This window comes from Zophobas morio, unplaced genomic scaffold (assembly GCF_036711695.1).
Source record: "Zophobas morio isolate AGI-343-1 ecotype UQ-CSIRO unplaced genomic scaffold, CSIRO_AGI_Zmor_V1 ptg000007l, whole genome shotgun sequence".
Lineage (NCBI taxonomy): Eukaryota > Metazoa > Arthropoda > Insecta > Coleoptera > Tenebrionidae > Zophobas > Zophobas morio.
The window spans coordinates 2,938,060-2,950,931 of record NW_026972112.1 but is presented as its reverse complement, the minus strand read 5'-3'; the positions used below and the strand labels follow the sequence as shown (position 1 = coordinate 2,950,931).

The 12,872-nt window shown below is 32.7% G+C and overlaps 2 protein-coding genes across 3 annotated transcripts in view; one reads left to right on the top strand and one right to left on the bottom strand.

Annotated features, from left to right (window-relative positions):
- The first annotated feature begins 15 nt into the window (after window positions 1-15).
- Window positions 16-1,053, top strand: LOC135124232 (uncharacterized). The gene is made up of 3 exons (XM_064049151.1): window positions 16-126; window positions 392-550; window positions 597-1,053. Exons 1-3 carry the CDS (start codon window positions 72-74, stop codon window positions 710-712), a joined length of 330 nt encoding a protein of 109 aa, XP_063905221.1. The 5' UTR covers window positions 16-71; the 3' UTR covers window positions 713-1,053.
- Window positions 1,054-6,592: 5,539 nt separating this feature from the next.
- The window catches only part of LOC135124230 (patj homolog), a 35,412-nt gene continuing 29,132 nt past the window's right edge, over window positions 6,593-12,872 (bottom strand). For both annotated transcript variants that reach the window (XM_064049146.1, XM_064049148.1), the window contains exon 4: window positions 6,593-8,281. In XM_064049146.1, the coding sequence (XP_063905216.1) occupies window positions 7,283-8,281 (999 nt within the window). In that variant the 3' untranslated portion in view covers window positions 6,593-7,282. The remainder of the gene's footprint in view (window positions 8,282-12,872) is intronic.

Below are 12,872 nucleotides of genomic sequence, written 5' to 3'. Positions count from 1 at the left end.
GATACAGTTAGATGGGAATGTCTTGTACATTATAGATGGGACCGAGGTAGTCGGTCTCGATCAGCGAAAAGATGAAGTGCTTGGTGGTTTTAGTAATCGTGTGCTTTGTAGCTGCACAGACAACCAGTAAGTCTTCTAAATTAGTCCCTCCAATTAAGCCCTTTGTACATACCTTAATCATTTAATTAGTTAAGTAAATGTGGTGTTAAATTCACGTTCCATGAGTCACACTTGACCTCTATGCCATACCCTTGGATCGACTAGAAATCGCATATTTCAAAGTAGTTGAAAAACCAACAAATAAATTGACTTTTTTTGTAAATCACTCGATATTAAATAAGCGCTTCCAACCATGACGCGCAAAAAACCCTACTCCCTTCACTTGTTGTAGCAATATACACGAACAACGACATCGAAGGTTCTTTCGGTTTGGCCCACACTGAAGGTCTGCGACGACGGTGTCCACTCTGCGACTCTTCCGTGTACAGCTACTGCAGCGAAAAACTCTTCCACGACTCGTGTTGCTGTCACAACCCTAATAACCCTTACGGTAAGTTTGCGAGCGCAGCGAGCACATCTAACACTAACTGTTGCAGATCGTCTCCCTTACCAGTGCCAGTACGCCGACTGCAACTTCCTGCACGCCAACACCTGCCGTGAACACAAACTCATCACAGCCTGCTGCTGCACTAGCGTTTTCTACAAAAAATGAAACACCCCCTACGTAATAAATATAATTTATTTATAACGTCACTTACACAATAGTTAGATAAGAGCTCATTTGTAAATAATGAAGCTTGAACAGTGTCTAGTAACGAGATAGTAATTTCTGTGGTACCTAAATATCATGCAGCAACTCAACTTCGGTACGACCACCCTCCAACATTTAAGTTATCTTTTAGTGTTATTTATTAACGCTACGGCGGGTCACATGATCGATTCGTTTGAATTTCGCGCCAAAGCGTTGAGGTTAGGAATCGCACATGCGCCGCACTGCTTCCCTGTACATTTACCTCTAGGTTTTATTTATTAATAAATTAACATGTTTTATTAGGTTCGAGTTTTATTTACATGTAACGAATAGACGAAATTTTGGTAATTTGGGAGATTAGGCCAACGGATTAGTGAGGGATCGCTGCCATCCTCGCTTTTTGATTTTTTCTCTAAACACACTCGAAGACATTGAAAATTAGTGCTGCCATCTATGAGTTATCGAATACACTACAAAATACAAGAACAAGCGCATTGAAAGAGCCGCAGCTACACTGGGATTTATAAACTTGCTGTTGACGTTGAAGTTGTGGTGTTTTAAGTTTCTTCTTGTCGAAATAAGTCTACACAGATTAACAAAGGAAAAATGTAGCCCCGCCCACCCACCCTATCTCAATTGTGATGATTTTTTTTATTCGTCGTGAGCCAAGGGGGCGGAGCTTAACTGCAAAATCCTTATTTCTCTACGAGAAATTAAAAACATTTTTTGAGTATCTTGTTGTTCAAAGACAACTACGTATACGAAGAAAAAAAATAACGCCAAAGATTATGCCCCACCCATACCCGCCCCGATCTCAATTCTCCATTGTGATGAATTTTATATTCGTTGTCAGATCGAGGGGCGGGGCTTAATTGCAAGATCCATATTTGTCTAGAAGAATTTACAATTTTGAACATGTTTTAAGTTTCTTGTTTTGAAAAAACGACTACGTATATTAAGAAAAAAGGCAAAATATAAGGCCCGCCCACCCGCCCCATCTCAATTGTGATGATTTTTTTTAATGGTTGAGAACTAAAGGAGCGAAAAATTCTTATTATTTCTCTACAAAAAATTACCATGTAAAACATGTTTTTGCGTATCGTGTTATTCAAAGAATACTAGGTATATTAAGAAAAAATTAAAGCCAAAGATTAAGCCCCGCCCATATATGCCCTGATTTAAATATGTAGTAACGAAGCTTTCATTCGTTGCCAGACCTAGGGGAGGAGCCTAATTGCAAAATGCGTATTTCCCTACATAAATTTACCTTTTTAAACGTGTTTTCAGTGTCTTAGGATTAAAAAAATTATCACAATTGAGATGGAGGGGAGGGGGGTTCTCTTTTGCCTTTTTTTTCTTAATGTACATAGTGTTTTTTGAACCACACGATACTCAAAAACATGTTTTTAATTTCTTGTAAAGAAATAAGTATTTTGCACTTAAGCTCCGCCCTCTTGGCTCACGACGAATAAAAAAAATCATCACAATAGAGAAAGAGCGGGTGGGCGGGGTTTATATTTTGCCTTTTTGTTTTAATATGTGTGGACTTCTTTTCACCACATTAAATTAAAAATATGATTAAAATTGAAAATTTGTGTAAGGAAATATCGATGTTTTTATAAGGCTCCGCCCCATAATTGCAAAATCCATATTTCCTTGCAAAAATGTACAATTTTAATTTTAACTTGCTATTTTTCGAATGTTCGATTGTTGAACTTTTCCATTCTACAGTTTTTAGTTTTCAAATTTTTATTTTTCGATATTTCCAATTTTTTGATTTCCCGAGTTTTCAATTTTCGATATTCGAATTTTCAATATTTATACTTTTCGATTTTGAATTTTGAGAATGTTCGGTTTTTCCATTTTAGAATTTTCGGTATTGGAACTTTTAGTTTTTTAAATTTCGACTTCTGATTTTTCAGTTTTTCCATTATTCGACTTTCCATATTTTCATATTTCTATATTTCGATTCTTGGATTTTCGGAAGTCTCACTTCTCGAATTTTTAATTTTTGGATTTTTAGATTCTCTATTTTTCGGTCTTCAGATGTTTTAATTTTCGATTTTTCAATTATTCAGTTTTTCGAATGTTTTTCAGATTTTCCATTCTTCAGTTTTTAGTTTTCAATTTTTCGATATTCGAATTTTAATTTTTTTACTTTGCGATTTCCAGTATTTCCATTTTTCAGTTTTTCCCTTTTTCAATTCTTTACTTACCGATTTCTTGATTTCTCGAGTTTTCGATTTTCGACACTCAATTTTCAATATTTCTAGTTTTAAATTTTTCAGATTTTCAAGTTTTAGATTCTTTAATTTTTAGACTTTCCAATTTTTTTACTTTTCGATTTTTCAATTTTTCCTTTCTTCAGTTTTTCGATCTTTCAATTTTTCGACTTTCAAGATTTCCATATTTCTATGCTTCACTTCGTGGAATTTTCGAAGTCTCGATTTCGAATTTCCAATTTTTCAATTTTCGAATTTTCGGTTTTTTGATTTTTGATTTTGTTGTTTTCCGATTTTCCAATTTTTCCATGTTTTCGATATTCGATTTGCTCGATTTTTCAATTCTTCTATTTTTCGAATGTTCGATTTTTCAACTTTTCCATTCTTCAGTTTTTAGTTTTTTAAATTTCGATTTCTAATTTTTCTGTTTATCCACTTTTCAATTTCTAAAATTTGGAATTTCGTTATTTTCATATTTCAACATTCCCATTCTTGGATTTTTTGGAAATCTCGATTTTCGAATTTTCAATTTTTCGATTTTTCATTTATTCTATTTTTCGAATGTTCGATTTTTGCAGATTTGCCATCCTTTTTTAGTTTTCAATTTTTTATTTTTCGGTATTCGAATTTTCACTTTTTTTTTACTTTGCGATTTCCAGTTTTTCTATTCTTCAGTTTTTCCATTTTTTTTTTCTTTCCGATTACTTGATCTTTCAAGTTTTCGATTTTCGACATTCAAATTTTCAATGTTTCTACTTTCAGATTTTTAAAATTTTCAATTTTTGGATTCTTCAGTTTATCGATCTTTCATTTTTTTTTGATTTTTTGATTATTCAGGTTTTCGATATTAGAATTTTCAATCTTTTTACTTTCGATTTTTGAATTTCTGATTTTTTGAATTTCCATTAAATTTTTCTGTTTTTTCGATTTTCGAATTTTCGTTGGTTCAATTTTTCAATTTTCGGTTTCGACAAAATAAAATTTTATCATTTTTCAAAGAAACGAAATTTAGTGGACTTTACTTCAAGGGAGACGTAAATTACAACTCTATAGCATAAATTTAGTGTCCTGTATTTTACAGTTGAATGCTTGAGTAAGTTTTCTCAAATTAGAGTTGGAAATATAGATACTTATCTTTACGATAACATTTATTAATTCTTTCATAATCTTCTACGTGGCATTAGTTTGACAAGTTGACTATTGTTCTTGTTTTGACGAGGCGGCAAATGTCAAGGCCGACTTTGATGTGACAGTTATATTTACAGATTACGTATAATGTTCAAATTTCGTGCAGAGAAATGTCATATTGGGAATTGAGATCGGGGCGGGTATGGGCGGGGCCTTATCTTTGGCGTTATTTTTTTTCTTCATATACATAGTTTTCTTTGAACAAGATACTCAAAAACATGTTTTTAATTTCTTGTAAAGAAATAAGTATTTTGCACTTAAGCTCCGCCCTCTTGGTTCACGACGAATAAAAAAAAATCATCACAATAGAGAAAGAGCGGGTGGGCGGGGCTTATATTTTGCCTTTTTGTTTTAATATCTGTGTACTTCTTTTCACAACATTAAATTAAAAATATGATTAAAATTGAAAATTTGTGTAAGGAAATATCGATGTTTTTATAAGGCTCCGCCCCACTCACTCCTACCTCAATTGTGATGAGATTTTCATTTCTAATCAGACGAGGGGCGGAGTTTAATTGTAACATCAATATTTCTCTAGAAAATTCTACCCTTCTAAAAACATATTTCATATGGTAATTTCTTGTAGAGAAATGAGGATTTTGCAAAGTAAACTCCGCCCTTCAGCTCATGATGAATAAAGCATTCATTACAATTGAGAGCGGGTGGGTGGGTGGAGCTTATATTTTGTCCATTATTTCTTAATATACGAAGTCTTTTTTTCCCAACAAGAAATTGAAAATATGTTGTTGAAAAAAACTCTATATATTAAAAAAATAGTAGGCCCCACCCACCCACCCCTACCTCAATTGTGATGAGTATTTAATTTCTAATTAGACCAGGGGCGGAGTTTAACTGTAACATCAATATTTCTTTAGAAAATTCTACCCTTCTAAAAACATATTTCATATGGTTATTTCTTGTAGAGAAATGAAGATTTTGCAAACTAAACTCCGCCCTTCAGCTCACGATGAATAAAGCATTCATTACAACTGAGAACGGGTGGGTGGGCGGGGTTTATATTTTGTCCATTATTTCTTAATATACGAAGTCTTCTTTTCCCAACAAGAAACTGAAAATATGTTGTTGAAAGAAACTCTATACATAAAAAAAAAGTAAGCCCCACCCACCCACACCTACCTCAATTGTGATGAGTATTTAATTTCTAATCAGACGAGGGGCGGAGTTTAATTGTAACATCAATATTTCTCTAGAAAATTCTACCCTTCTAAAAACATATTTCAAATGATAATTTCTTGTAGAGAAATGAGGATTTTGCAAACTAAACTCCGCCCTTCAGCTCATGATGAATAAAGCATTCATTACAATTGAGAACGGGTGGGTGGGCGGGGCTTATATTATGTCCATTATTTCTTAATATACGAAGTCTTTTTTTCCCAACAAGAAACTGAAAATGTTGTTGAAAAAAACCCTATATTAAAAAAAAGAGTAAGCCTCACGCACCCCTACCTCAATTGTGATAAGATTTTCATTTCTAATCAGACGAGGGGCGGAGTTTAATTGTAACATCAATATTTCTCTAGAAAATTCTACCCTTCTAAAAACATATTTCATATGGTAATTTCTTGTAGAGAAATGAGGATTTTGCAGCTAAACTTCGCCCTTGAGCTCACGATGAATAAAGCATTCATTACAACTGAGAACGGGTGGGTGGGCGGGGTTTATATTTTGTCGATTATTTCTTAATATCGAATAATAAAATTATCGATTTTGTTGGGAAAAGAAGACTTCGTATATTTCTTAATATACGAAGTCTTCTTTTCCCAACAAAATCGACACTTTTCTACAAATATTTACTATTTTAAACACGTTTTACCTTTCTTGTGAAAAGAAGACTACACATATTAAGAAAAAACATGTAAGCCCTTGTAGTTATACCTAATCTGTTTTCTGTTACTTCAGGGGATTTTCCTTCAAGTTGGCAGCACTGTACTAGACACCGTTCACTGTAAGATCAACACAGCCGTAAATCTGGGTAGAAGCACAAAATCAGTCGGGCCAAGTCCACTTTCAAATTTAAGGAGTGGACGTACCCTCAGAGGCGCCCGTCATCGTTTCTCTGTTATAGTTTCTATATACCTGCGCAAAAGTATTACCTGCTTAGATTTGTGTCTAATAGATTCGCATTGGTGCTAGCGTGCTGATCAGTTCACTTAAATTTATGTTTCCCTGTGTTATTGTTTGCGATTTGAAAATCACCCCCTTGTGAACTGTGCATGTTACGCTATTGATTGACAGTCCGTTGTCAGATTCTGATGACTCACCACGTTGAATTTAAAACAGCAACATCAGCGGCAAGTTTATAAATCGACCTTAATTGTCAGTGCTACCAATGTATTTAGTGGTTAAAAAATAAAAATGGCGACGACAGCCGCGATCCAGTGAGATCACGTCATAATAATAAACGTATTGCTTAAATATTGACCTCCATGTTTGTTAAATCAGTCTTACAAACACAACCAAACAAAAATCACAACATATATGGCACGGACATAGGAGACGAGTCGAGTCGTCTCAAACTCGGTCTTTTTGAAAAGTGACCAATCCTCGAGCGACTAACTAAATAATTTTAAATGAGTAGTAGACAGTTTGAGACAACTCGCCTCTGACAAGAATAAATGCAACATATAACACCACACGTAATTATATACAGGGTGTACGTAAAACATCGAGTGTCAATTCCTGATTCGTCAACCAGTATTGTGCATAGAATTCCTTGTTACGTATTGATTTATGGAAGAACCAGCTCTTAGAAGGAAACCGATGAAGCACTAGTGACCGAACACGAGAACCTGTATACAACCGTCTATATCACTAGAATCCCTTAATCTAGCGACTAGAGCATTAAAACCCGGAAGTGGCCGGAATCGCAAGTGGGCGTGTCCGATTAGGTCACGCCTCCGCAGATTCCCGCCCTTCGTGACCTCGCTGATATGCATATAAAATACATACGGATTTGTGCCCTTGAAGCCTTACAGCTTATAAATTCGTTCTAATCACCTATTTATTGACTTATCTACGGAAAAATATTCAAAAAGGCAGCAGTGATTGTGCTTATCCAAAATCCAAGTACTAAAATATGTTATATACACTTTTTCGTGATTTAGGAGCCTACGGTGCTGGGGTTCTCGCTGGCTCTGGAACTAGGCAAGGGTTTGGAGATGCCCAGCTTGACCGGGCCAGGGAGGGTACCTTTGAGGGCCTGGACCGCCTGGTCTAGTGTCACGTTCTTGATGACCCTACCGTCGACGCTGATGAGGCGATCACCAGGTGTGATGCGGCCATCGTGTTCAGCGGCTCCGTTGGGCACCAAACTGCGCACTACGATAACCGTGCCCTTCGGGTCCAGCGGGTCCTGGTAGTCCAGTATCGAGAACCCCAGCCCCCGATCCGTTTTGATCAGTTCTATAAACTCCACCTCGTCCGACCACATGGCCAAATTCGTAACCTCCAGAGACCGCGACTTGGCCTTCTGCAAACTCGGCTCACTCGTGACGGTCACAGTACTCGACGTGTTCAAACTCGTGTCACTCAGCGCCTTGAGCAGCCGCTGCTCCGGCTGCGGAAGCAAGTTCTTCAAACTGCCCCCCAGGATATTCCTGGCCTCGAACGCGGCCCTATCCTGCGAGGTGTTGATGACCCGGTTCTCGCCGCTCTCGCTCTTGCGGGCGCAGACGAGGCGCACGGTGTTCGGGAGCTCCCGAAGGATCTTCACCACGTCCACGTGCTTGATCCCGAGGAGTTTCTGCCCGTTCACCTCCAGCAGTTCGTCGCCGGAAGACAATTTCCCGTTGAGGCCCACGGGGCCCTCGGGCAGGATCGAGCGGATGTAGTGGTGGGGGCGCAGCTCCACGCCTCCTTCGACGTCGACGGTGCCCTCCAAGCTTATGCCCAGACCCTTGAGTTTGGTTAAGTTGGCGACGACGATTTCGACATCGTCCCCCACGATGACCTCCCACTTTTTCTTTGTCGCGGTTTCGAGGTCGTCGGCGGGGTTGGCTTCAAAGTTCTCTTCGATGAAGATTTCCTTGTTTTCGGGGTTTTGCTCGTAGATCTCGCTGTTGACGCTGAGGACTGACTCGCCCTCGGGCTCGATCTGGCTCTGCTGGGCAAAGTGAGGTTAGGGGCGTGGCGATGGAGGAGGGCGGAGAACGAAGTCGAGTGGCAAAGAAGGCGTGGTTTGGGGTGTGGTTAGGGGGGATCTAGTGCGCTTTAGTAGAGTTACTTATCTTTATATAGGGTGGTTCCATATGAAAACACCAAACGATTTTTGATTTTGGTGGAAAAAATTTACTGAACAACTCTTCTGTTTTGACATTTCATGACTCCTAGAGTACGAAAAAAATGGGTCTTCCGTTTCCGCCTGTCTATTTGTCTATCAGAATTTTTCGTTTTTTCATTTTCTTTAATTTTTAAATTTTTCCATTTTTCAATTTGTCAACTTCAAAACTTCCTAAATTTTTCAATTTTTCAAGTTCTTGATTTGCATTTTTCATTCCCAGATTTTTATTTTTCATTTTTTCGATTTTAATTAACAATTTGTTGTGTATTTAATTCTTTAAATTTTCAGTATTCGATTTTTCAATTGCTCGATTTTCCGATTATTAATTTTTCAATTTTCCAATTTTTGAATTTCTTAATTATCCTATTTTTCTTTAATTGTCAATATTTCAGTTTTACACCATTTCGTTTTTTCGATTTTGCACTTTCTCCATTTTTAAGTTTCTCAATTTTTAATTTTTTGACTTTTCAGTTTTCATTTTATACTATTTCGTTTTAGATTTTTCAATTTTGCAAGTTTTCATTTTTTTTAATTCGAAAACAACTAAAAAATCGGAAAAAATTGAAAAATAGGAAAACTGAAAAAATGGAAAATTTGCAAAATCGAAAAAGTGGGACATTGAAAAATTGCAAATTAAAGAACAGAGGAAACGAAAAATCGAAATATTGGAAAGAAGAAAAATATAAAACAATGAAAAAACAACCAAGTGAAAACGTTTTAACTAAAAAATCGAAAAATTCTAAAATCGTAAAATTAGAAAAGCAAAAAATTTAAAAAAATATCATTATTATTAGAAACATAAAATGAAAACTAGAAAAACTGCAAATCAAAAATTGAAGAAAGAAATATTGAAAAATTGAGAAACTGAAAAATTTTAAATTGAAAAAACGAAAAATTAAAGAATTATAATTTGAAACATCGAAAAACTGAAAACCGAAAAATTGCAAATTGAAAAATTGAAAAATCCAAAAATTAAAAAATGCACATGAAAAAAAGGAAAAAATAGAAAATCAAAAACCGAAAGGAAAAATTGAAGAAACGACAAATTGCCATATCCAAAAATTGAAGAATTCACATTGAAAAAAAAGAGAAATTAGAAAACCAGAACACTGAAAAACGGAAAAATTGAAAACTCCTAAAATTGGATACTGAAAAATTGCAAAATCTAAAAATTGATACATCGAAAAGTTGGAAAAAGTTTGTTTAAATTCTTCATTTTTTTCGATTTTTCGAGATCACGATGTTTAATTTTTTTATTTTAAATTTTCCAATTTTCAACTTTTTTTTTTGGCTTTTGGGGTTTTTCGATTTTTGAGTTTTCGATTTTTCAATTTTTCGAATTCCAAATTTTCCAATTTTTTAAATTTTGGATGTTTCAATTTTTTGATACTTAAAATTTTTAGTTTTTTGAATTAAAATTTTTTGATTTTTCGATTTTTCAGTTCTTCGATTTTTCTATTCAATTTTTCGATTTTTTAAGTTTTGATTCCTGAATCTCAGTTCTTCGATTTTTTCGATATTTCGGTTTTCTGAATTTTACAATTTTTCGATACATTGAAAAGTTGAAAAATCGGAAAACTGAAAATTTTAAAAATAAAAACTCGGATGCATATCGTACAAACGAAGAAAGAAAAAAAAAAGAAAAATTGAAATTAAAAAAACAAAGAATTATAAAATCGGAACTTTAAAAAATCGAGAAATTGTAAAAAAAAAAAATCCCAAACCAAAAATTTGAGAAATGAAAAATTAAAGAATCGAAAAATTGCAAATCGAAAAATTGGATACATGAAAATTGAAAAAAAAAAAAATATATAAAATCGACACATTTAAAAATCGAATAACTGAAAAGTTCAAAAATTTGAAAATCGAAAATCTTCTTCGGTTCAAAAATTTTTCGATTTGCCAGCATTTCGATTTTTCAATTTTTCAATATCTCGATTGATTTTTTAGTTTTTCGATTTTTCAATTTTTTTGATGTTTCAGTCTTGGGATTTTCAATTTTTCGAGTCTTCATTTTTTCTTCGATATTTGAATCTTTTAATTTTTTCAATTATAAAATTTTAGATTTTTCGATGTCTCGATTTTTAAATTCTTCGGTTTTTTCAATTTCTCGAGATCTCGATGTTTTGATTTTTTTTTATTTTAAATTTTACAATTTTCAACTTTTCTATTTTTCGATTTTGGGCTACTGTTTTATCTAGTTTTTTGACTTTTCGACTTCTCAGTTTTTCGACTTTTTGACTTTTCGATTTCCCAATTTTCCGATTTTTTAAATTTTGGGTTTCTCGATTTCTCGGTGTTTCGATTTCTCGACATTTCGACATTTAATTTTTCAATTTTAAAATTTTAGATGTTTCAAATTTTCAATTTTTTTTTTAAATATTTGATTTTGATATTTTTCAGTTCTTCGATATTTCTATTTTTCAATGTTTTGATTTTTTCATTTTTCAATTCCTGACAACTGGGTTTTTAGATTTTTAAAATTTTTCGATATTTCGATTTTTCAGTTCTTCAATATTTCTATTTCCCGTTTTTTCGATTTTACTATTTTTCGATTTCCTGACATTTCGGTTTTTTGATTTTTACAATTTTTCGATACATCATAATAAAAAATAAAATAAAACTGAAAAATTTAAAATTGAAAAGTCAGAAGCATATCGTACAAACGAAGAAACAAAAAATGAAAAATTGAAATTGAAAAAACGAAGAATTATAAAAACGAAACATTAAAAAATCGAAAAATTGTTAAAATAAAGAAAATAAAAAACCGAAACCAAAAATTGCAAATCGAAAATTTGAAGTCATGAAAAATTAAAGAATCGAAAAATTAAAAACTAAAAACTGGAAAAATTTTAAATCGAAAAGTTGTAAAAGCTGGAAATTAAAGAAAGAAAAAAAAAACGAAAAATTGAAAAAAATAAAATTGAAACCATAAAAAATTATAAAACCGAAACATTTAAAAATAGAAAAATTAAAAATTGAAAACTAGAAACTCAAATCCAAAAATCGCAAAAGTTCAGAAGTTAGAAAATTGAAAACCTTCTTCGGCTTTTAAATTTTTCGATTTGTCAGTTTTTCGAATTTTCAATTTTTCAATTTCTCCATTGAGAGTTCCATGTTTCGATTTTTCGATGGTTCAATTTCTAGATCTATCACTTTTTCTATTTTCCAATTTTTCGATTTTCCAGTTTTTTGATTTTTTAAATTTTCGAATTTCCTCCTTGGATTTTTCAATTTTTGGTTTTTCAATTTTTCGAGTCTTCAATTTTTTTTCGATTTTTGAATTTTTCGAATTTTTGACGATTCGATTTGTCGATTTTTCGATTTTTCAATTTTTCTCGAGATCTCGATGTTTCGGTTTTTTTTTATTTTAAATTTTACAATTTTTAACTTTTCTATTTTTCGATTTTGGGCTATTGTACTACATACCTCAATTTTTCGAATTTTCGGTTTTTTGATTTCTCGACTTTCCGATATTTAAAAATATCAATTTTTTTTTATTTCTCGATTTTTCAGTTTTTCTACATTTCTATCAATTTTTCGATTTCCTGACGTCTCTGTTTTTTGATTTTTACAATTTTCCGGTACATCGAAAAGTTGGAAAATCGGAAAACTGACAATTTTAAAAATGAAAACTGGATGTATATCGTACAAATAAAGAAACAAAAAAATATGAAAAATTGAAATTGAAAAACAAAGAATTATAAAACCAGAACTTTAACAAATTGACAAATTGTAAAAAAAAAATAAAAATCCCAAACCAAATATTGCAAATCGAAAATTTGAAAAAATAAAAACTCGAAAAATTTTAAATCGAAAAATTGCAAATTCTAAAAATGGAACAAACAAACAAAATGGAAAAATCTAAAAATTGAATAAATCAAAATTGAAAAAAACACAAAAATTATGAAATCGAAACATTTAAAAATCGAATAACTGAAAAGTTCAAAAGTTCCAAAATTGAAAAATTTCTTTGGTTTTTAAATTTTTCGATTTCTCAGTATTTCGATTATTCAATTTTTCAATTTCCCCATTGAGATTTCGATGTTTCGATTTTTTGATGGTTCAAGTTCTAGATCTATCAATTTTTCTATTTTTTAATTTTTCGATTTTCCAGTTTTTCGATTGTTTAAATTTTCGAATTTCCTAATGGATTTTTCGACCTTTCGATTTCTCGATTTTTCAATTTTTAGATATTTCAATTTTGGAATTTTTGCAAATCGGAAAATTGAATAAATTAAAATTGAAAACTCGAAAAATTGCAAATTCTAAAAATGGAGAAAACAAAACAATGGAAAAATCGCTAAATTGAATAAATCAAAATTGAAAAAACACAAAAATTATGAAACCGAAACATTTAAAAATCGAATAACTGAAAAGTTTAAAAGCTCCAAAATTGAAAGATTTCTTT